Genomic DNA, 26,166 nt, shown 5'->3' on the forward strand with positions numbered 1-26,166 from the left:
CAGATTGAGGATATACAACTATTGGATTTTACCAAATGCTTAAATAACAAACCTGGTGTCTCTTGAAGCTAGTGTTACTGAGGTCTGTGGCAGACTTCAGTCAGTGTTATGTTTCTTTTGTGGACAGGGGAACCATTCGTCACATTCATTCGAATCTGCAGGTATCACATCAACAACCAGAAATCCCTGTCTACTGTGTTTCATCCATCCGTGGTATGGTGTGGTTTTCACGTGTCCTGTCAAGTGTGCTTGACTTGTGTTAGCACAGTGGTACTTTTTAGCCGTGGTGTTCCTCGTAGCTTCTTTAAAGTGGTGCTCAGGGCTATAGAAAGCTTGCCATTCTGTCATGACCAGAAATGGATCTGTCACTTGACTAGACTGGAGCTATTCGATCGCTTAATGGGAACAGATCTGTGCTGTGTTGGGCTGCTGGCGTGCTGTGTATTGCAATTGCTGGGTATGTTCCCATTGCATGAATGGTTGTGGATGTTGATGTCTCTGTTTTGATCCTAACACTTGTGTCATGACACACTTGCAGGCGTGTGACAGGAAGGACTTTGCAAATAACAGAAAAAGGACTTTCAAAACAATTGATAAAGCCTTTGGTCTGGTTCATTTCTCCAACTTGAGCTTCTGTAAGGAAGCAGAGTAGCAGGTGATGAGCACTAAGCTAAAGATTATTTTCACTAGCCTGACTGGTGTGGTTTGGTCGCCTACATGCACCTGTTTCCTTGATTTGCTCCTTTGTCTTCCATCTATTCTTGAGAAATGAGTTGGAATGAAGATGGTATTCTTCCAGTCATGAGAGAGACTCTGCTTGGTCAGTCCACTGAATGCAATATCCCATCTGCCATAGTGTATGTCCTGGAAAGAGCAATTGTACAAGGAAGCAGATGGGCTACGCGTTCCTAAATTTTTACCATATAGAGATCTGCAGCTCAGAGACTGCCGTAACCAGGGCTTATGTCTTCAGTAAACAGTGTTGTGATTTTTCTGCTGTGAATTTTTCCAATTAATTTTAAAATTTGATGTAAATATTTTTCTCCAATAATGTCCTAAGACAAGGAATTTTCCTGCTGTGATAGTTGAAGAAAGTGAGCAGATCCTGTGTACAATGAAAAGATTAAACAATTCCTCAGAAAATAGGGCTATCCTGTAACATTTTGCCCTGAAGAATGTGACATGCAAATGCGGCTTTGATCACATTTAAAAGCTTTTTGTGATTGTGGAAATTACTAGTTGTGCAGCTGCAACTTTTTTAAAAAAAAATGGTTGGGATGATCCTGTGTGGTTCAGATCAGAAGAAAGCTTAGGCACCTGAGCTATGGAGAGAAAGGAGATGAGGCTGGTTGAGTGAGGGATAAAGATCCAGAGACAGATGAGAAATGCATCAAGAACCGTTACTCGCTTTTCATTTTTCTTCAGACTTGCATTTCTGGTGTTTCAGATTACATATGAAATATTCTGTGATAACATTGGGTCAGCAAAAATCCAACCCCTAAATTTCTTTTGAGAGATCTGTAGTATGTTTACTGCTACCTGGTTTTAATTCTCCCATTTCTAAAAGTCATGACAAAGGTGAGCCTTGCAATATGCGCGTCAAATTTTGGAGAGGTTTGCACCATGGTGACAGAGCAATCTAGTCATATAAAACTTCCTGTAGAACTCTTTTTTTCTTTTTTCCTTTTTTTGGTTTTTTTTTTTTTTTTTGAAAGGCAAGGGCAATTTTAAAATAAAAGGCAAAATATCTTGTCATCATTTAAAACTGAAGTCTGGTATTTGGGGCATATAGAGGCAGGAGGAAGCAATGGGAAATTTAGATGAGCTTCACAGCGGAGTTCTGTAGTTATATACTATTGTATAGTATTTGGTTATACATGGGGTAAGAATGGTCACTGGAAGAGGAAGGAAAAACCTAGGAAAGGCACTGCTGTGCTGAACAACCGCGCTTTAGAAATGTGATGCAAGAAAGTATTTGTCATGTGACATTTTAAAAGTTTCACAAGGTCCATAGGGAAAGGTACCTCTCCTATTTGGTTCTTAATTTATCACAAGTACAGGACAGATGTTTCCTTCCAGAAATGGACTGAGAAGTGTTCACCTGTCAGTTCTTTCACAGCCAGGAGGAGACAGAGAAGCAGCAGCAAATGTGGTATGTGTTTTCTTTGCTGCATAAGGTCTGATTGGGCCTTTCTTTGCTAAGTCTCCACATGGTGGGACCCTGCCTTGGTCAGAACATTGAGAGGAAAGTGTCTATATCCTTTCCATAAAGTTCGAGGACCAAAAGCACAGAGAGTCTCTAAAGCAAGGGTGGGGTTTTGGTTTTTTTGCATACCGATCCAGTTTGTGCTGTAACTTCAGATATGCAGGAAACTCAGTGCCTGGGTGAGACAGATTTCCTTTCAAGTCCTTTTAATTTAAATCTTTTCTCTCCTCCCTACGCCTTCTCAAGGCAATTCTCTTTCAGAAACTTCAAATAAAGTGTCTTGAACAGCAGCAAAATCTGCACATCCCCTTCTTCTGTGACTGGTGGCAAGAAGGGTATCTGTCATCTGAGCTTGGCTATTTTTCTCTTTGTTCCTTTTTGTCAGGAGCCTTGGCCTCCATTTGCATTGCAGACCTGCGCTCCAGAAGCTTCTTCAAAATGGAGGTGCTCAGCCTCACAGACAGTGCCATCTCCCACCCTCTCTAGATGGCTCTATATTACAACTTAGCAGCCTGGATAAAGACAGAAAAGTCTTCTTTTTTTGGTGCCTGGACACTCCTTTTTTTTTCTTAAATAGGAGATAATATAGGTAACATAACAAATTATGAGCAAACCAGTTATGATGTCTTTCCTCTAAGCTGGTGTTGTAAAAAAGACAGAAAAAAATTTGCTTTGGAGGTAAAGGATTGGTTGTGAGAGGTTCTTCTATGGCTGAGTACAAAGGTAAACCTTTTTATTTCTCTTTTTTTTTTTTTTTTCTTCTGAACTTTTCTTCACTTATGTTTTCACTGCTACCTGTGTAAGTAGTTACTTCTATGAATGTAGACATATGGGGAGGTCACAGGGAGGCCCGAGACATACTTACCCGTTTTACAGTGTGATTAGGCCTGGAAGAAGCCTGACGAAGCAATATGCCGCTCATTTCTCTAGTGAGGTGGCAGTGAAGTACACACTTTTACAGTGAATGTGGAAATGTGAGCATTCCTAACATAACTTACAGCCTTACAACCTTAAGTTTTGTCCAGCGTCCCTGGGATTTATATGCATCTTAGGCATTTTTCAAAATCTCACCCTGAGTGTTAGCTAGAGCTGGAAAATCCTGAAAAGGAAGCTCTTTATGACAGAATTCCAACAACTGGTTTCATGCTACCACCTAAACTGCTTTCTAGAAATGACCTTGAAATATGTGGTGATTCGCACTGTGTCTTAGATTATGTGTGCAGACTGCTGCGGAGTCGGGCCTACAAGAATAATTGGATTTGGTGTGAGGAGGGGGAGGGAATTTTGTACTCTAATTGACTTTATTTTATAATTTATGACAGGAGTGCCCCTTGCCTTGGTTATGCATCCTGTCTTATATAAATCTCTTTATGTATTTGTGTGTGAATATACATATTTATAGAATTCTAAATATGTAAACCTGCAAGTGTTTTAGGCCTGGTCTGTTCAAGCATCAGGGTGTTTCGTCTTTCTAGTGAAGATTTAGTTTGCTGTCGGATGGCACTACTCGATTTTGACCAAAATCTGTGATACCATATCTCAATGCTTGTGTAAAGCATTTTTGATGAATATTCTTCCAGCAATGTGAGGTTTTTTTGCCTGGAAGATTCACATGAAGGAATAGGAAAATGGAGGGAAAAACAGAACCATTCATAATGTTGCATGTCACGAGTGTGTGTAGAGGAGCAAGGGACAGTGCAATACGACAATTTTCAGAAAACTTTCTGGAATGGGTGGACAAGGATTCTTCATTCTGAGTCTGTGATGAAAGCAGACACTTTGGTAATTTTTTCAGTAAAATGTAACTGCTGCTGTAATTTACAAACTAACCTGCCTCCTCAAAGTGCCTTTTTAAAAAACGTGTGGTGTCATTCCTGTGAATTTTTTGTCTTATTTTTTCAAATTCTCATTGTTCATAAAAATACAAAATGCTGGCTTTCTTGTTATTGGCTGATTCTGTTGATTAACTGAGAATTTCATGTGACTTTCCCTTTGCATTTGTTATAAATCATGCTAGGCAGCTAACTTCTCTGCATGATTTCTCTTCAATAATTAAATCTAGCATTTCCAGCTGCTGTAAAATTTGTTGCCCTTTTCTGTTCGGTTATGTTTTTTCATGCGGAAGACTTGGACTTCCTCACAGTTTTAATTCTTATTCAGCATCAATTTATAGGCTGTGTGTAATAAACTGAATGTTTTACTTCACGGCTCATGCTGAGAAGCGAATCTCTAATGTTAATACAAGGATTGCCTTGACAGAGATAAGATGCAAGGCTAGGCAGGCGTTCCAATAGTGACTTGGATGGAGCTATTTGCCTTTTGTTTCCTTGGCAGAAAACGAAATTCAGTGGTTCCGTTGATTGATAATCTTGTGTATTCTGCACCTTTTCCCCTTTGGTGTACTAAGCATTAAATGTTAGAAGATGTTATTTGTGTCAGAGGAAGTAACTAAAAAGTACTGCAAATCAATTGTGGCAGAATACCCATAAGTCAAAGAGAATGTTTGAGAGCCATTGAAAGAATTATGAAAAGGTATTTGGTGTCTTTGTAGTTTCTGTAGATGATTGTTATTTCTGTATGTAACAGTTACTATCGGAAAGAAAGTTTTAATCTTTGACTGGGTCCCTATTCTCCATACAATTTTCCAGTGGTTTTAATTAAGGCTGCTTTGTTACAGAACTTAGGCATCAAATAATCTTTCTGTGACTCTTACAACATCTTTTTATGTGAAGTGTTATTCAACGCACTTAATGGTAATGACCTTACTTATTGGAACAAAAGATTTTGGAATGCTTTCAATGGGTATTCTGTCTAGTAGTGTGGGTTATCAGCAATGAATCTTTGCAGAACATGTGAAGATAATGGGAAGCGCTAGTTGTAGGCATCCTGTAGTAACGTGACCAAAAGTCCGTAAGACTGCAAAAATGTAATGTGGCAACCCAAAGGAAGTTAGAAGTACCCTTACAGAAAAATAAGGCTTTACACATTTCGTTATGAACGGGTTTATCTCTCTCTCAAATTTAGATTTTTAAGTAAATGCTGCCCTTTGCATTGTGCAGGTTAGGCATTATAGCACCATCTGTCGGTAGAAGGAATAAAAATTTTTACTTTCATTTCTAAATATTTTTTTGAGGTATTATAAACTCTTCAACAGAGTGCCCAGCATGGAAGACTATTTTTTTTCCAATTGAGGATTAACTAGTTCTGTTCTGCTGCAATATGTTGACAAGTCCCAAACTAGAAAATTAAATTTCTCATATTCCTGCGGTGGCAATTTTTAGGATTCATTGTCTCACATGAGTCAAAGGATACTGAAATGAGAAGTTCTTTTTTGGTTTGATCAGTATAACATTTTCACTGTGCTCTGGGAAGTGTTGGGATACAGTATTGCCTGATTATGAAAGGAGGAGTGAAAAATTGTGGTTTCTCTTTCACCACGATGCTTTAATAAGCAATGGAAGGAGAAGGAATGAAAACTCGCACTGGAATGTTGAGACATTTTTTTTTGTTACATCTCAATTTTAAATCAAAGTATATTACAGAAATATGTCTAAGAGGTATCAAAGATATAATAATATTGTTTCTGAAGCAGCTTGAAAGAAAATTCATTTTGGAACCACTCTCTCTTATAGACTTTTCTGATGAAACAAGAAGTAATGTTTCAAAAAATTACCATTTTTTGATAATATTTTTGACAAATTATGAGGCAAACTATATGAAGAATCAAATCTAGTAAGTACCAACATATTATTGGGGCTTTCAAATCATAATGAATATGGAAATGAAATGGATTCATAACTGTAGCTATTTCATATTAAAAAAAATCTAGTCTCATTTTTCTGATGCTAATGAAGTTTATTGCTTTGTAATTAATGCTTATTGTTTAGCAGTATCTTGTGGAATCTTTTCCACATTTTATAATATATACTATATTTCATTTACATACTAAGTGTAATTTGAAAAAAAAATCCAGGAACGCACGAGTCTTTTCTGCACAGCGTGTTACAATATTATCTGTATGAGATTTTAACTTTTTATGGCCTTTTTTCTTTCACATATCTAACACATCTACTTGTTTTTCACTTCCTGTGAATGATAAACTCCTTTGTTTTAAAAACTTGTTACCCCCTCTTGTAAGTATTGTTACAGCTGATTATTTTCACTAGAGACTATCAATGATCTTAATTAATCTGCTCTCCATGGCTCTGGAAGTCTTGGCAGAACATGCTCTGGAATTCTTCTTATTTTAGCATTTGTAAACCCTGGAAACCTAAAAATGCCAAAGACTCAATTCCTGTAATCACTTATGTTTTATAATTTTGCCCTGCTGCTTTAACAGATGAATTGAAACAGCAGAGGCATGAGGGAAATGGGGTAATTAGAAGAAGGGAGAGCAGTATTGTATTCTTCTGCTGTGATCTATCTTCTGCTAGACTGGGAACAGACATTAATTTTTGAATTTATCTTTTCCTGTGGCAGTGCATCCCAACTTTTTTTTTTTTTTGGTGTGAAATCCATAATCATAAGGCTGACAGGATGGGTAGGTTTTGCTTTTGGTTTGGGGTTTTTTTTTAATCATTTATCTCACTAGTTAGCTAAATACCACACAAAATCCAGAATAACAATTAGTGCATGCTTACAAGATTCATCAACGAAAATAAGGTCATGTCTAAACAGTGTTTTATCCAGATTGCTTTCTGTTTGTTCTTTTTACTTACAAATTCTAAGTTTAAAACTTGTTACTTAACTTCTTTGAAAAAATAAGTCTTAAAGTAAAATTATACACAGTAAGAAGTAAGTAAAATGTAGTAATCTAACTGTGGAATATCTCTTCCACAGCAATGATTTAATGAGTTACTTCTAAATGGTCATGCGTTAGGAAAACAGATACAGAAATATGAATATCTGGTCCTATATTTACATGTGCAGGATTTATATAGGTAAGTTCCACTTATTGCAGATAATTGTTTGTGAATACTGACTTGTGATGGGAATTACTCAAATACTCAGATGAACATCTCTTAGTTATTAGGGTATTACAGAGCCAAGGTTTCTGCCAGTTTTCTGGAGTAGGAAACGATTTGGCAATAAACTTGAATAACTTGAACTTCGTTTAGAGCATTCAGAATCCAAAATCATTTAGGATGTTAACACAATCCACTTGGAAATTGCATGCCTTCTTTTATTCATCTACATTAATAGTGTTATTTTGTTTCACAGATGGAGAGTTTGCTGAGACTCGAGCATCTGTGTTGCACTAGACCAAAAGTCCATCCAACTCAGTATTCTGTTTCTAGCAGAGATGAATAGTATGTGCCTAGGGACAAGTGTAAGAGCAGTGTAATTATATAGGGGTGCTTCCTTGGTTCTACTCAGGTAGCAGGGATCACACTTTGGACAAAGATTTGCAGTTCTCTGAATGAATTTCACCTATTGTTATCTCTCCTGGTCACTGTATTAGCATTTTTCACGTTTGATTGTTGTTTTTACTCCCTTGACTTAGAGCTATCAGCAAAATTTGACACCGCTTCCACTGTCTGGTCATTTCCAAATACATTTAATATCACAGTGGGATTCAATTGGTGATTTTTCTCCACTTTGAAGAATAGCTATTCTTTTTTTAAACCCATTTCCTTTGTTTTAATCAATTTTTGTCAACATAAGGATGTTCCTGTATGTCCTACCTCATCCTGCCTTTCTTTAAGTATCTTTTTGACATTCAGTGGACTTTATGAACTGGATCTTTCTTGTCTGTGTCTCCAGTGGCTTTTTGAAAGAAATCTAATGAAGCATGACTTCCCTTTACAAAAGCAATGATGACTCTTGCCAGTGTGTTTTTTTCCATTGCTTGCTTTTTGCTTTAAACACAGCTACCAATTTGCCTTTTATAAATTTCAGACTTACTGCCATATAATTCCCTGCTGTCCTCCAGAGGAGTCCATTTGGGATATTTGATTCTTCTGGCATTGAGGCAGTTTGAACAAGAGCACTGTAGCTGATGTCCCAACTGCGTTCATCCGCAAGTTCTTCTAGATCACCTGAGTGAATACTGTCTGGTCCTAGCAGTTGGTCACTTGTCAGTTTTCTTTTATAACTTCTCTGCTAGCACTTCTCTGTGGTGGTCTTGTGTTCTAAGAGCTCTTTTTATCCTTTGATCTTCTATTAGGTCTACAGAGATACTTTAACGGGTTTTACTGCTCCTGATTTGTTAGAAAAATAATTTATTACTGTCTTTTATGCCTTTATGCAAGTGTTCCTCAAACTCTTTTGGCCTGCTTCATTCTGTTTTTAAAACGAACATGCCATAGTTGACATATTTTTCTGTTTTCCTTCTTTGAACAGACTTCATGAAAAAGAATGCCATTTTCTTACAGCCTTCTTTCTCTGCAGTTTAACCTTTCCAGCTTTTTTTGGTCTTTTAAAAAGCCTTTTGATGGGTGGCATACATTTTCTTTGAACCCCAATATTGTATCTTTTTATACAGTTTTTGTGTTGTCTTATAAAAATATTTTCCATGTTTTGCTGCATCTTTTTATGCTCAGATTATGAAAACTAAGCTAGCTTGCTAAGAAATTTCTTGCTTCAAATTAGATGTTCCCATCAGAAATGTTGTTGTTCTCACCTATTCATGAAAAATAAATCAGTAGTGTTTACCTTGTTTATTATTCATGTACTGACTTTTACGGTAGCTTGTGCCAGGCAGGGATTCTAAAATACTCTTGACTGAAGTAATACAGTGTATATAGAGTGTAAATTTCTAGCATTAACAAAGCAAATAATCCTATTGTGCTTGATTGGAGATTTTCTTCTGAAATATCTGTCCAAAGATAATTTGCATTATTTCTGTACCTTTTTAACAACAGCGTTAGGATTTGTTCAGCTTTGAAGAAAGAACGCTGGTGACAGTATGTGCTTTATTGTGAGTTGGTTTGATCTAAATGAGAAAGACATTATATTAAAATAATTCTGATATTGGTGCTGACAAGGTCACAAAAGTGACTTTTCTTCAGGGTCTGAGTACCCAAAGGTGTTTTTTCTAACTATTCTAACTATGATAGGTTGGACTTCAATATTCTACTGTTGTAGTTGTAAACTTTTTCTAATTTATTTTTATTTATATTCAGCATATATTTCTTTGTTATTATGTGATGATTTTCACCAGTCTTTTTTCTTTAGTTTTTCTTAATTTACCTTTTTAATCTCTTATTTATCACATCACCTTGTTTTATTAGGATAAATGAGTTTTATTCTTCTAGGATTTTTTTCTTCCAAGGTGGTGTCTGCATGCTCTAGGTCATCCTAGTAGTTCTGCTCTGTGTCTGTTCTTGGAAGATTGATTCCTACTGGAACATGGATGAGCAAGACTAATCACATTGATAAGTCCATTATCTAGCCTATTATCCTATCTCAAACAGTGGATACTTAAGGAAGACTTTATTAAAAGGGCAAACATCGTAACACTTTCCCAGAATACACTCCCACCTTTCTGCAATTTGAAGTTCAGGGACTTCCGATTCTTGTTTGCCAGAAATTACGATTGTGTGCTTAGTTGCCCTTCAGGGATTCCCCCATTTGCCCAGTGAAACTTTGAATCCACATAGGCTTCTGCTAAGAATTTCACTGAGTTAATTGCAAATTTTACTGGCATCTTAGTTTCATTCTTGCATTGTAAAATGCCTTTTCTCTGGTAGCGAGTCAGATTGGAGGGGAGACACAGATCACAACCAGTATTTCTTAGAACACCTTCTGTACATTATACTGTTGTAATCAATAGAGTAAAGCTGTTACTGTTAATAGCTGAAAACTTCACACAATGCCATCACTTACACACTTATAGTTGGAGCTTACAGTTGGGAAGGGTTTTACCGGCATTCCAATAGCTTCAGAAGTTCCTGCAGAAGGTCCTTTGCTTCATGAGGGTCATATATACAATCCTGTATTCCTTGTTTGTATCACTCTCTTGGATGTTGTCTGAGTCATACAACCTCCTGCTGGTGCTGGTGTGTGCTAGTGGTGGTGTACAGATTCAGCAGACTTGTGGTATTCTGAACTGATCATATTTTGCAGTTTCAACAAGACTAACAGTCCCTAGAGTTTACCAGCTCCTGGGAAACTTTCACACGCAACCTTTTCAGTGTGCACCGTCTCTTTGGCCTGCCTTTTCCTGGTGACTATCTCCATCTAATGTTGTAAGAATCTATAGAACCCATTCATGCAAACTCACCTAGGAAGGATTCTTTGTACCACATGATATTACAGAATTCTCCTATCCCTCCTGAGTTGTCTTTTTTCACCCATCTTGAAAAATCCTACTGTTACATAGTTATTTCTTCTATGGCATTATTCCAATTCTGAATCTTTCCAAAATGCTTCTTAGTTCTATCATATTTGCTGATGGAAGACCCAAAACCGCACCCAGCATTCCAGATGTGGGCACACCAGGAATTTATAAATACTCAATGTTTTCTGTGTTGTTCTCTTCTCAGTGGTTCCTAATTCTTTACTTGATTCCTCCATGCTTGTTGATTGTCCTGTACCAAGATGATGTTTTCATAGAACTATGAAACTAGTTCAGTTTCATTGAAGTGTCAGTGATAATACCATCTCATTATGGTAAAAAGGAGTGAAGATAAAGGTCAACTCAGAGTCCATAATTTTATATCTAAAATTAGATTCTTTCCTACATTTCTTTTATCTATACTGAAGTTCCTGTGCTGTTTTACTACCACGGTGAGTTGGTTTTCCAGTCTCCGCCTCCAGTTCCTTATAGCTCCTTCACGATATACAACTCTGAAGATTTTAGTATCAGCAATGAACTTTGTCACTTCATTATTCACTTATTCTTAAGACTTTTTTTTAACATGTGTTGAACAGCCTGAAACGATCACAAACTGACAGGAACTGTACAGTTAATGTTAGTTTGACCAGAACCTTATCTAATGTTTTCTCTCCTCTCCTTCCAGTAGTAGCTTTTCTGATTCTTGTCATTTACCCTTCCTTTGTCTGCTTTATGTTTTGCTTTTCGTTTGTAATGTTGTTCTAGGTAAGTCACTATACCTTCCTAAAATGTTACTTTTTAAATCAAAGTAGTTTGCTCACAAGTGGACAATTTGTGCTTATTGATATTTTAAGAGCTTTGATGAAATAAAAAGTTAGAGTATACTTCTGTTGTTATTATTTGTACAGTCAACATTTCTATTGAAGCTGAAAATATAAATGTCAAAACCATTCTGAAAAAATGGCAAATTTAGCATGAGATGATGGTTTTAGTTTTTGTATACCTACAGGAATCTGAAACTGCTGTAACACTCTCTTTTGTTTCTGATAAAACAGAATGGTGAATCAAACAGTTTTTAATAGCATTAACTTCCAGATAAAATATTTTTGACCAGTCTTTATAATTCCAGAATTAGTGGAAACATTTATGTCTTTAGATTCTTCCATCAAGGCACAGGGAAGTGAATTATTGAAAAGATAAAAATAAATTTGTTTGCCTTCTGTCAGAGTTCATATCCACAGCCAACCTTGATAGAAGACCAGAATGATTTAGACAAGTTTGCTTTGGAGATTCATAACATATGCTTGCTGGATAGAATTGAGTTATCTCTGCTCTGGAGAGTAAGTTATTGTAGCAGGAGCTGACAGAGATGAAGATAACTGAGGGAAATTCAATTACCTTTTAGTGTTTTCCTTCTAATAGGATTCTTAATGTGAAAAAGATCCTTAGATGATGCGCCTGTGTTGCTTTGTGAGATCTGCTTTGATACCTGCATCCAGAATAAAGTGAACTCTTCTTTTCAGGCCTTCATTAGGATGAAATATGCATCTGATTGCTAAATGGGTGTTAACTTTTGATCCAACATATTGTCATTTGTAGCCCAGATGTATTTGACAGTCTTCTGTCAGTAGTCTTAAATATTCTCTCAGATACAATTTCATTTTATTTTGTATGAAAAGCTTGTTTGTAACAGGAATTGGAGAAAGAGGTCACAAAACCGTAAAATATTTCCCTATGTTCTAGTTCTGTTTCTGCAAGTTTAATTGTTTTCTTATTTGACTTTTCCTAGCAAAGGCACCTGAGTTGCAAATACTACTTATGACTGACCTGAGCTCAGGCTGTTGGGCTAAAGCCCATCTCACTTGACTGTAGCTGGATTTCGTGTCAAACCTCTGCAGTTCTGACGTTACCAGGGTAGACTGGTGCATACAGGTATTAGGATGTTATTGTTTGCATTACTTGTAAAAATTACATTTTTTTTTTTTAAATAATGTCTGATGATTGAAATTAAAACTTAGAAGTGACTCTATGAAGCCAGTTTGTTCTGCAGCTGTATGTATGTACAAAATCATAACCAGGTACAAGTTTTTGTACCTGCAATATGTTTTCTTTTATTGATCCATTAAACTACTGAATGTAGCTGAATATGGTTATATGTGTATCCTCCAAAAGATTTCATTTTTAAAACTCTGACCCATATCAGCTTTGGAAAGTAAAATCCATCTTTTATCTGGAGAATTTACCCAAGTACTTGCACGCTGATATTTCTATAAAAAAAAGGGAGAACACGTGTCTTAATGTTAGATTTATTTGCAACCCCAGAACAGGTTGTATGTGCCTAAAAGACATAGCATACCTGACCTTATAAAAGTCGGTAGTGAAAATCTAGTCCATAGTTTGAGTAGCTCCGTGTCTTGACCTATGGCTTCTTGATTGTGTAAGTACACTGGTCATTCTCTTGTTTGCACTCAAATCATAGTATGCATAGTCTCATCCTGTAGTTAACACAGTCTTCTCATTTAGGCATGGCAAATTTTGATTCATGCAGCTTTATTTTTTGATGTTCAAGAAGGTGGCTTATGAAAATCAACTTTGGGTCAATGTGGGAAGTAAACCATAGTAAAACATATGCATTAAGATACTGAGGTGTTTAAAAAAGTTCATCAGTAGAGCCTGAAGGCAGTTGCAGTTAAGGTTTTCAGTGTTTCCTATATTTCTTAGTCACATAGAGTATTTTTCTCTTTCATTTATTGGAATGTTATGAGGAGAAAGTTGTGCAAAATATGGCATCTAGTGTAATAGTTTATCCTGAATTGGTATTTCTCATTCCAGTGAAAGCGTCAGCCTTTCATTGAGAATGCTCTGTTCTGAATACAGCATAGTGACTGAGATGACATAAATACCTTCATGAGGAGGATTTTATGATTAAATTGCTAAAATGATTTTTATTTTGTAGTAGATAGGGCTTGAAGTCTGTCTGGGATCCAGGGAGGGAAATGGTGGAAAACAGTAAAACCACACCCAGCCAAGGGTGGCATTTCTAATATTTTATAAAGGTAGCCTTTTATTCCTGCGTAGACCTATACAGCTTTCCAGGAAAGGGAACAAAACTGCACTAGTCAGAATTCTTAACAGGAACTAAAAGATCCTTTCACATTGCCACTCCTATCGCAGTGCTTTGCAGTCCAGCTTTTCATCTTAACTTTCCTATATCAGCTTTTAAATGGGAATCACTAGAATAGATTTTGTGACTCTCTTTCTTCCTGCTTTATCTGATTCTTTTCTAGAAGTCTTTATGGAATGAGTCCACCTACTGATTTTTCCCTTTGACCTAAATAGGAGAAAACTGAGCCAGTCCCTTTGAGGTGGTCTTAGATCATGAAAAGGAAGATCTATCAGGCAGTTAAGCTGCTCTTCAGATGATCCTTGTGTCAGAGAAGGTGCCAAGTGACTTAGAGACCTCTGGATTTCACTGTTAATCTGAAGTCCTACTGGAAGTGTCAGAGTCAATCCTTAAAAAGCCCTACCATTCACAAAAACAAATTGTCCTCGCTGCTCTGTTTCACACAAGGAAGAAGATCTGGTTCCTGATACTGCCCTCCCTCCAACCTTCTTCCTGCTCACATTTCTAGGTTCCTGTTATTAATTCACTTTTTAGAAAACTCATCTTCAAGGATTTCTGTACATCTTAAAAGAAAAGATTTAGATATCTCTTGGAAGCAGGGCTTGGAATGTGACGGTAGTGACTATAATGATGAGCAGTGCAAGCGCTTTGGTCATCATTACACTTTATGTTTCTTTGTGCCTTAGTGACAAGATACTGAGGTTTTTTGTCAAAACTTTGTTAGAACAAATTCTGGGTCTAAATAGTAATGCCAAGGTTATGGCATAATGGATTTAGAGATGTCCGTACTCCTTCCATCCTTCTTTCCTGCCTGTGTTTGCAGAAACTTGAGATTTAAATCTCATCCAACTACCCTGAATTGCGTGTTGCCCTTGGGGCAGTTTGAGATTCCATCTTTCATGACCGATGCCAATTCTTGCCTCAGAAATATTTGAGAGGTGACAGACAAAGCAAGCAAAATGTTCAGTTATTGGATGGGTTACTACATTATAGGCAATATATGGCAATTGTGAAACAAATTTTGTCATAGCTTGGGACCAGAGACTTACAAGACACTGTCAGGGTGGCACGAGGGCTGGCAGTGACCCACAAGGGGGTAAGTTGGGCACCAACTGCAGTACCACAGCCTCCTGGGCAGGACCTCACCAAGCATCTCCAGCCTGCCACCCACCATGAGAAGAGCCATGGTGGGTGGCAGGGGAGGGTGACCAGGGCCCACACAGACAGAAGAAAAAAGGCAGATATTCTGACTTCTGAAATATTTTTGCTTATTTTTTCCTATACCGCCTGTTAGAAACCCCAGATAGCTTATTTCTAAGCAGTTGTTGATAGCCTTGAAGCCAGCATCACCCATTGTGGCATTGGACCAACACTGTTTTGCAAGGCAATTTCATACAGTCAGCAGCAGAGGAGGGAGGAATGTTTCTCAGGTTAGTTTTGAATGGCAGCTGTTCGAAGCTACTCAGAATTTTGGAATATTAGAAGTAGACAGAGGTAGATTATTGGCTAGAGTGTAACTGAAGCTGTTAAAGTATGTGAGAAGTGTTGTTACGTGGCTCTTTGGTATGTCCAGTAGCTGTCACTTACATGTGTTTTATATAATGTTTTATATCATTTCAGTACTTTCTTTCGGTTTTGTGTATGCTTGGTGGAAGCTGGTGGTTTTGTTTAGTCACTGTACTTCAATACTGATAATGTTAACAAGTGTACTGTAATTCACATAAAATCTATGATTCTTGTTTTAAAAATATACAAAATTTGTGTTGCTTTTTTATCCTGCGTGGCTATTCTGCTCTAAACTTAATAAGCTCCAAGTATTGAGTTTATTATTTTACACTGAATTAAAATCAATTAGCGAAATCTAGTTAAGCAGGATTTGTGCAGTTGTACTGTGTAATTTGTTTTATACCGTTACACCAATGCCCGTGAGTTCAGCTGTTTGTAACAAATGCTGATAACTGTTATCGAGGGGTAGTATGAAAACACCCTCATACCATTTAAAAAAAAAAGCAAACCAGACAGAAAAACCTTGCACGCTGAACTGAAACAAAGCCAAAAATAAAACTTGACAAGAACATCAGAGTTTTGGATTAGGACATTTCACAAGTTCTGGTATTTAATATTGAAATGTGAAATAAACAGAAAACTCATGAAATTAAACTTATATGTTCTTATTATGTAAATGAATTGTTTATGTAGTTTTGTTTTGTTTTAAATATTGACAACATAAAGGATAATGCCAGTAGAAACTGGTGTTACATAGTGCTTCATTTCTCTGGAGGTAGCTTCTGTGGTAACTGCAATACTGACTCTTGCATCATTGCAGTCTTTTCATTTAAACCAAGAGAGCAAGAAAAATATAAATTTTAAAGCAATTGTTATGGAGTATTTTTAGTCTTTGTTCCATATCGCTCAGTATAAGGATCTAGAGTTGTGTGAATGAGTGTTTTTAACTTAGACTGATATAAATTAAAGCAGAGACTGTTGTCTTCTCATACTTTGAATAGTCAGAATATTTCAAATGCTGTCTTTTTATGGACAATAAAATCACACAGTTTTAAAAATAAATTTAAATTATCCTCCGGCAACAATTTTTAGAGCCAAACGTCAACCTTTCAAGGGCAGTAGAACTTTTCCTGAATAAAAAATGTTAATTACAAACCAAACCTATTCATACCTATCTCATGCTGTTCCAAAATTTCAAAGTTGTGTTACATAAGTGCATGGGAACCAATCACAAAGGAAAAAAACTCATACGCTTGTTGGAATGAAATACAAAATGTAGACTACTGAAAAAAGGAGAGGGGAAAAAAAGTTCAAATAATTTGCTTTTCATAGTTTGATGCTGTAGGAATTCTGACAGGAGGCTTTAAGTTAAGGCAGAGGTTAAGCTCAAGCTGGGATTGTGACTACTTAGCGTGCTTCCAAAGTAAGTGGCTAGGAATGATTTTAAAGAATAACTGCTATATAATACCATATTTTAAGAATCCTTCCCATTTGCTTCTGGATTATTGTTTTTTAAAATCTTTGCCACTTCCTCATCATCTTAATCAAAATATCCTGCTTTTAAAATACTTGGTTCCCCAAAAAATAAACCTCTCAAGAATCTTAGTTTGCCTTGAAGAGCAAGTTTGGAGTGTTATTAGAAACTTGTGAATCACCAGCACTGAGTGTGTTATTTTTGAATTATTTTTATTTATTATTTTTATTATTATTTACTTTCGAATAAAATCCCATATAATCCTTCTTTTTTCACAGATTCTCTGGTAGTAATTTGAAATTCCTCTGACAAAAAAAAAAAGCAACCCTTAATACTTTTCCTTAATAATGAATTAAAATGTTTCTGCAGATACAGATGAAGGTGCAGTGGCTTAAAGGCACCTTTTTTCTATGTGCGGGAAGGAAATACTTTGCCAGCAAACATGTTTGTCCTATTTAGCAGTGTTGCTCAAGGATATGTGCCAGTCAAAGTGATCATTGTCCATTGTGAGAGGCTGAAAAGAACCTGAACTGTCAGAGATCAAGTCCACTAAATTAGCTCTTGGAGCAAGCATGATAGGAGCTGGTGAAGGACAGATGGGTTACCTTTTGCGTCGTGAGTTTGTGTTCGTGTCTGAATGTTTCATAGCCGAGGTTTCACAAAAGGTTTGCCAAATATGGCACAGAACGCTTTTAAAGCTCCTTCTGTTGCTGGCGCAGAATGGTAGGAGATTAGTTCATAAATCTGCCTTAATTACCATTATGTATCCCTGTGTATACATTGATTTTATTGTGTGCTGATGGTATGTTTCTCTTTGTTCCTAATGTCTAGGACTAGACTAAAGTACTAAACTGCAGACTAGAATACTTTCAAAACGTGCCTTTGATTCTATTATCAGGGTACAGAACAAAGTTATAGAAAGGCAAACTACAATTTTTTTTTTTTGTATTCGTTAAGCATCATAAGTAAGATCTTAAGGAGCCCAGTCAGGTCTGAAACCAACTTGGTATCTGATGTACTGAGGCTTGTTAGAGATGCGCTTGTCATTGGCATGCAACCAGTCATAGCAAGATGGGAAACTATTATGCTTAAATGTCTTGTTATTTCAAATTAATGTGATTCTTCTGTTCTTTGTTCATGAGTTGGTATATTTTAATACATTCTGAAGCTCCTGGATTAAAATCAGAGTTGTGTTCTCAAACCAAGACACTAACCAGGGGAAGTTGAAAAGTGCTTGAGAGAAACTATGTAGGAAATAGAAATAGAAACACAGACCCCAGGCTGCAGGGATATCTCAAGGGGCTAATCTTTCTGTCTTTTGGAAATCTGGAACTTTACATAATCTTGGAAACTGTTTATGTAGAGATTTTGGCTGGAAATTCGTTTGCTTTGCATGTGTTCTGCAAATTTATAAGGAAAGTTTAGTGTGATGCAGCAGGAATATCAAACAACAAATAACAAACTCAACAGAGGTAGGTTGATCATTTTTGTATTGTGTTCTACATATAATATGAATGTAAGCTCTTATATAATAATAAAAGAGAGTCCTATATAGCAGTACACATTCCTGTAAGGTAGGTGTTGAGACAATTAACATGTCATGTTAAATGCTAATAGACCTAAGTATTTATAGCTGTGTCTTTGGTAACTATAGTAATTAAAGAATTTTAACTTGTGCAGATGCCTTTCACTTTGTTATAGCCAAAGGCTGAAGCCACATTTATAGATTAAAGTGGTAAAGGGAATTTTGTAGTAAGGTTCCAAATTATCTTTTGGTTTATCTGCTTATCTGAATCATTCTGGCTAATTTTTTCCATTCTTTGTGCTCTCAGAGGTTGAATTATTTTAAGATTTAGATATGTTTTTTCTTTTGGAAAAGAAGGTTGGCAAAAAGTTTCCGAATTAAAACATTGAAAAACAGCACTTCTTTTTATTTCATTGAGAATTTCAATTTTTTCCATGTTTTGAGGTATTATTGTTTCCCCACTGTCACAAATATACCTTTTGCCCCTTTCATTATGAAAAATGATTCAGAATTCATCTGACACAAAACTTGGGAAAAATTGCTGTTTATATAGTACTTTTAAGGGCTTCTTGAGTAGTAAGTTGCATTGTTCAAAAATGCTCAATAGCGTGTGTTACCTTCTCTCTGAGACTTCATTTAAGGTTTATCTGTGCCATCTGAACTGCATGTGACTTTCAATCTGTTCAGGCGTCACTCCTGTGCCAAGTCTTGGTGCTCTAAGTTGTAAAAGAACTGTGCTGGCAGTAGGGTGTCTGGAAATCTGAATCCTAGGGAAGTAATTATGTGGCTGCCGGGGCCAAAATAGCTGGTCTACTTTCTACCTGCCTTACAGGTAACAGAGGTCCTTACTGTGCCTCAGTGGAACAAGGCAGTTGGAGAGGTGGTGATCACGGTTAGTGAATGAGGACATTTCAGACTCTTGATTTCTTGGGGTTTATTGGAAATGTGCCATCTGGCCCCTGGTCATACAAAGATTTTCACAAGATCTTGAAGAATAGATTGAAAGCCACAGCAAGACTTATTTGGCAAATATTTCCTGAGCTGACAGCACCACCATTGTGGCGGATGATAACTATTTCCCTTGCTTAGTGTTCATACTATACAGAGTGGAGGAAGTGTCCCGATTCTATTGCTAGATTAAGGTACTAACAACAAGAACAAAAGGTGAAGTTTGGGTGGTAATATGAGAAAGAGCCTGCAAATAAGAGAAAAACAGAAAGAAAAACTGGGGAGCATTGAAAATAGAATTGGGACGGTTCTCTAGGACAGTCTCCCCTGCACCTTGGAGCCTGGGAACTAAATACTATATTCCTCTTCTGGCAGTAACAAGTTGCTCACGCATCTTTAACTAGTGGTTACAGACAAGATAACAATCAAATACTGCTTTGCTTTGGTTGAAGCAATAGAATTCTTTGTATTTAGACAACTTTGAGACTTACAGACATGTTTTCACCTGATTAACAGGTATTTCCCCCCCTTTTTAAAACTTAAGTTGTGTAGAAATGTCATTGTGAAAAGATTGCAAAACCAACTACCCAACAGTTATGAAAAATCAGAGCAGTGCAACTTGAAGTTGGCCCTCACTAAGCGTAATCCTTAGATTATGTAAGTATATGTGTCAGTTGTCGGACAGAGTGGATGATCCTTAAAAAATAATGGAGTTTGTTGGTTCCAGAAGTTGTTCACAGACCTGATTCATTTGTTGCATTGAACTGGAAGTTCTTCAGTGAATACAGTCCTAATCTCTGTGGTGGTGTTGAAGCAGTGGAATGTCACAAGGTTGGTGCAGTGTGGTTGGGAAATGGCTTAAAAGATTATCACTGGCTCCTTCTTTGCTTAATATCTAATCTGAGAGCACAGAGCCACCTGTGCAGAAGTGCTGAGCTTTACTGTTTCTAGAGCATAGGGGAATTGTACTTTGATTATTTCTAGCCCGAAAAATGCCTTGTATTTGGAAGATGTGGACCCAAAGGATCTCAAATTTAATGCCCAAGTGTAATGTTTTTGGGACCTTGGCGTGTTCTAAAACAAGAACAGTATTAAGGGAATGCAGACATAACCTGGATTTGCAGAAGAGAGAGGGAGTAAAGTGTCTATCCTAGTGCATGCTTTGAATGCAAAGCGTTTGGGCATATGTACAGTAAGAACTGTCATCTTGGGTTTAAGAAGAACATTTGTCGCTGCATATTGTTTATGGCAATGGTTAGCAGTGATGCTCAGAGAGTTAGAATATTGGAATGATACGGGGCACGTATAGCAAATGCCAGTTTCTAGCTAGGAGTAAGAGCTCTTACTTGTTTGTGTAAAGCTTTGTCTTCTACTGTGATCCAAGGGTTCTACTGTAACACAAACCATGTCAATTAGATAAGCATCAAAGAAAAAGATTAAAAAAAAAAGTCGATGGTACTAATAGATACTGCAAAACAAATCTGATGCTGTTGGTCTCTGCTCTTTACTATTTATTTATCCTGTCAGTTGTTTTTTATATCCAGTTGAACTCTTGTTAGTTTGTTTTGTTTACCTACTCTACTAAATTGCGTTCATTTAAAAGATGAATCTCAGTAAAAGTGCTGTTGCCTAGTGTTTGGTTGTGTTTACTAAAGCTTAATACTGTGAGACTTAAAGGTAAAAAATAAAGCTGTTGACCCAGCACAGATTAAAACCAGATGTCTCTTGAGATCCTTGCATTTCTCTCTAATCACTAACCCAAATTGACTGTGGTAGGTTTTTTTCTGGTCATGACCATAGTTTTACTAGTCTGTGTTTGGTGTGATCTAAGTCAACTGCGGGTTTCTTTTCCCCTTCTTGTGATTTTTAAATGCATGGAGTTTTTTTTCCACCAGGAATGTCTGGCTACAAAAAACACTCTTTTTTTTTTTTTTCTTTTTTTCCCCCCTCACCATTTGTGTTACAAACATCTGATTTAGATGCAGATTCTTTTTAATCTTCAAATCAGATAAAAGGCTAGAAAAGTGGATAAATGAGGTTTGGAAAACTATAGGTTGCAGAGATGAGAAGCCATTGCATTGTGTTCAGTCCATTAAAACAAGAAGAAATAGAAGAGATACTTTGATAAGTGTTCTGCTGGTGTTAACCTTGATGGCTATTATCGGGGGGATGATGCTATATCTATTTCATTGGCTTAAGCTTTTTTCATGCTGAGAGAAATCAATACTTTGAGTCGTTGGATGACAGAGGCATCACTTCAGAATTGACGGTGGCTGTCAGACGTTGTCATTGGTTGACTTTTGTTCGCTGTTGAGGTTTTAAGCTTTCATTTTTCTAAGTCTTATTCAGGAGTCTTTGTAAGATTTCCCTGGGTAGCATTTTTAGTCCAGACTTTAAACCTCAGGTCAGAGGTCAAGTGCAAAGATCTTGCAAAGATCTGTGAAAACAGAGGATTGAGAAGCTCCTTCTTTTTCATTTACGAAAATATCCTTATTTGTAGGGAATCTGCATTAGTGGCAAGACTGTGCGTTATCTTATGGATGACTTTTCCTCTTAAATGACACCGTTTGAGACAGGTCGTTCACAAAGCAAGTAGCTTTTAGCCAAATTAGGCAAAGGAACTGGTATATGTAAAAGAGTTCAGTAATCTCTGAGTTGAAGAATAAAAGTAAAAAAGTGCAATATTGCTTTTAAAACCCCTACACTATTAAACTTCTTTGGAGTTTATAGAAAGCATTACATTAGAATTTTGGGACTGCAGAGGTGCACGTGCAGATGGTACTATGCAGAGGAAATCTTTTAGTTGACATTTTTATAAAGATCAAAGATAAAATAGTTCTGAAAACACTAGATCAATCCTCCACTGAAATATAGGCAGGCAAAATAGACTAATCCACCTTGTCAGTATTTTGCAGTAGTATTTCTGGAATATTTCCTGCATACAGAATGTATTGTGTTTTCATATCTATAACTTGCCTTTTGGATGACCTTGTGCTCCTTTAGAATTACTGTTCCTTAAAAATAAATCTTCAGATAACCTACATGTTCAAATAGCCTGCAGACTTGTCCAAGCAGGGAATGGGAGAGAGGAAAAAACCCTGTTCCACTCTGTGATAATGGCAAAGAGGTTTCTGTTCCGTCCTGGATGAAGGGGTAGAGAACAAGGGTCTTCCCTCTGCTCTGTGCTGTGTCAAAGGATTCTGCTTTAATACGCTTCCCCTTTGTAAAACTTTTAACAGCCACTGAATTTAAGACTTTTTGTAGATAACCTCTGTAGTGTATATATGAAAATACGTTTTTCTCCTTTCAGCATTTTTTGTTTCATTGTGAGTGTGACTGCAGTGCTTCTGTGATTATACTTACATTACACACTTGCCCAGACAGATAACAAAAATTATGTAGGCCAAAGGACTAGTGGAAGGAAGGTTTGACAAATTCATTTGCATGCAACTGTATATCTAATTGTAAAACCCTATTCAAGCATGACAAGGTGCATATTGCAAGTGCAAGAGATCAAACAATAAAGAAGAAACAAAACTGTAAAAATATATTTTTGAGTTTGTGCACAAACAGAAATCAGGCTGGATTTTTATTTTACATAAATGGAATACTTGGGATTTAGGGTGAAGTATTAACATTTACCACTCAGTATCCTGGTATTGCATCTCTGAAAGTAGTGGATCAGGTGAGCCTGAAGGCATCTGAAAAATCAAAAAATACAGTAGAGAAATGGAGACTTTTTAGTGTTTTCAGAACAGTCTAGTGGTGACCGGCTACCTTGGGATTGGTCTGTCTCCATTCCTTTTGCTGAAACCAATCTTTTTTCACTCCTGTATTAAAAATTATTTGAGAGTGGGACGGGGAGAAATAGCTTTTTGTTTGTTTGGTTTTTTTTTTTTCTGAATATTTGGCATATATTGTGGGTAGGAACCACTGAACAATTGACAAGCCACCTGTACGATTATTCTAGCAAACCATTCTTAAAGTTAGTAACTATACACGTGTGCCAGATATTTGGCAGAACTGTAGCTTCTTTCTGTTCTTGTTTGTAAAATATGTCCTGTAAGGAGTGTGCTATGGTTAAAAGTCCCTCCTGTAGTGATGTTACAATTTTATGGCATCGGTGCATGTGGGAGTCTCTCAATTTTGATGGGTAGTTGCAAATTTCTATTCATATTAAATGTTGAATTTGCTGAAAAGTGGAGTCCTATGCATTTCCATTTTGTAACAGGCTGATTCTGTTTTTGTGGAAGTTGTCAGGACAATAAAATACCATTTTTCGCTTCATTTGAATGTCACAGCTACACTTTGAAAATCTTCGTTGGTATTTAATGAAGGATGCGTTCAAAATTACATCATAAAGAGACTTTTTTTTAAAGAGGTACAAGTTCATTATATCTTTTACAAAACATTCTAGTTTGATTTCCATTTTATCATGTTTTAAGGTCAAATGTGACTTTAATGTTCCATAAAGAGACAGAGATTGATAATGGGGAAAGAATAACCCTCTAATGTGATTTATATCTATGGATTTTATGTCAGATATGAAAAGTTGCTGTTCAAATTGTAAAGGAGGATCCATTAAAGAGCACTTTAAAACATTTTACTACTTAGCTTACCTTATACACTTGTTTTTAGAATTCTGCCCTTTCAGGCAACTTAAAAATAACAGCTTATGAAACATTTACAAAGTGCTGAAAAGAACTCAGAATCATCATGGGTGCAAAATAGATTAATGTATTGGAAAAGATAGGTGTATTTAAAAAGAGCTAGAAAAATTGTGTTTAGTGTTGGCTACGATTTAGCCGTCTTATATTTTTGTGAAGAGAGGTGGCAGAGTGCTTCATGTAGGAGTACAAAAGCCAATTTTTGATGTCTCATTGACTTGGAAAGTCAGCCGTTCATTCTTCACTCCTTCTGGATGTCTGCTCATCAGGTGAGCATTGCTCTAAGATGTGGGAAAAATTATGAGAAAATTTGTAAATATATTTACAAGTGTTAAAGTAGGTCTTTAAAATTTATTAATCTGTAAGTATGTTTTTGTTTTCTAATGTACATGAAAATCTACACAACCCCAAATTTTATTTTACTTGCGTTTTTTCCACATTCTTCCTATCTTTCTCTCACTTTATATGACACATATATATTTGTGTATACACATATATCAATAACATTCGTAGCCTGCCTATGTTTTTATTTGCAGCAGTTTTCTAATGCTTGTGTGTATAGATAGATTTATATAGAAAAAGCATTGCTACTGGTTTAAGCATAAAAAGCATTATGATATTGTGCTGTTATCTAAGCTCTGAGAAATAATTGTACTAGTGTCTGCATCAGCTGTGCTTCACAAAGAAAAAGCAATTTTTTTTGTTGTTAGGCAGACATTTGTGTCCATTCTACTAACTAGATCACAGAATAATCCAATCATTGACAAAGGCTGAAATGCTTTGTCTGACATACGCGATCTGTGGAATTGCCAGATGAAAACTGAAATTAGAAACAGGGAGTGCTGAAGTGGGGAAAAGCCTTTATTGTTGCCACCAATATTTGAATTTGTTGTGGGTCTTCATGTACGGTGGTTTGATGAAGGGGTGAGCTAAATTTGGTGCCGTTTTTTTTTTGAGTTCTGTATTAACAGACAAATTTTCAGAAGATCAACAAAACACAAAATGATAAGAAAATGTCGTAACAAAGAACATTTAGTAGTTTTGAGTTCTGTTTGTAGGTTTGACTTCCAGTTCTTGTTTGCTAGCATTTGGTTTTGAGTACCTCGGCAAACAGAAGGTGTTTGTACAACGGGTGTACAACAGGTAGAAAAATGATAAACTTTCCCATGCTGGCCTGCAAATGTGCTCAACTTCAAGAAGGCATCTGGTAAAGATTGATTCAGTCTTCATATGCATTTTGTCTTCTGTCTATCTGAACATATGTGGATTTTCTCCGTATTTTTTATAATTATATATTTATACAAACAACAGCAAGTAGTTGGCTACCCAAATCTAATGAAGAGTCATGGCAGTGGAGTGATCAGCTAGCTGGCATTCAGTATTCTCAAACTTGCCTCTTTGTTTTTATAATGCTATTCACTTCCTTTGTTATAAAATAAAAGTGGTTGTACCTCTATGTTTTATTATGTAATCAGGCTAGTAACGTGTTGGCATTTGCTAAATCCAGAGCGCGTGTGCTATGTGATTGAAGAACTCGTAACAAACCAAGATCCTCTGCTGGGTGCTCTGGACAGATTTACTGTGGGCAGCTGCACAGTGCCTCAATTCTCACACCTGTAAAATGGGGTTAATTCTTGCTTCTCAAGGGTTTTGTATAAGTAATTAATTATGAAATACTTCAAAGTTCCTTTGGATGATATAGTTAAAATGCAAAGTAATGAAGTCTTTATTTTCTTCCTAGTCGCTCTGTGCCCAGTATTCTGCAGACAAACGGGAAGAAGAAAAAATGTGTCATCATTTGATAATGGCAGCTAAGTACCGAGACCAGGTGACTGCAACTCAACTAATACAGAAAATTATCAATATTCTAACAGACAAGCATGGAGCCTGGGGAAGCTCTGCACCAAGGTAAAGAATTTTTTGGGTGTTTTAAAGTATTTCTGAGAATTGGGCTGTGTTCAGCTATGCTCAGGTGATTTGAATTAATGTGTTATGGTCAAATTTAAAGGTAAAAAAGGTTTTTCCACTGTTTTTTTTAAATTTAAAAACACAGTAATGTAAAATAGGTAAAATGCATGTGTCAGTGTTTAGTATGGGTGAATGTCAGAAAACTACTGTTTTGTTAGAACTATAAAAACGTGACAGAATTTGTTTTGAATGTCCAGTTCTACCCCTATCATTTATTTGAAAAAAAATTTTAAAAAGTAAATATTTTCTTAAAACTAGCTTTCTTCATGATGCATTATATGGTTCAAGATTGAACCACAGTTTAGTAACTTGTTTTCTTTTCTGCCAAACTTTAAACAAACAGACAAACAAACTTCTTTTTTAGTTAGAGGGAAATTGTGAGTTTTGTATTAGTAATTTTAAGGTGAAAACAGTACCACCAAATTAATTCTTCTTTTGTAATTCTCAGTATGTAGCTTCATTATAATAGT

The 26,166-nt window shown here is 36.4% G+C and overlaps 1 protein-coding gene across 4 annotated transcripts in view; it reads left to right on the top strand.

Moving 5' to 3' along the window:
- Positions 1-26,166, top strand: part of LRBA (LPS responsive beige-like anchor protein) — a 414,027-nt gene that overhangs the window by 148,862 nt on the left and 238,999 nt on the right. For all 4 annotated transcript variants that reach the window (XM_074588815.1, XM_074588817.1, XM_074588816.1 and 1 more), the window contains one exon: positions 25,470-25,636. In XM_074588815.1, the coding sequence (XP_074444916.1) occupies positions 25,470-25,636 (167 nt within the window). The remainder of the gene's footprint in view (positions 1-25,469; positions 25,637-26,166) is intronic.

Source organism: Larus michahellis, chromosome 5, assembly GCF_964199755.1.
Source record: "Larus michahellis chromosome 5, bLarMic1.1, whole genome shotgun sequence".
Taxonomy (NCBI): Eukaryota; Metazoa; Chordata; class Aves; order Charadriiformes; family Laridae; genus Larus; species Larus michahellis.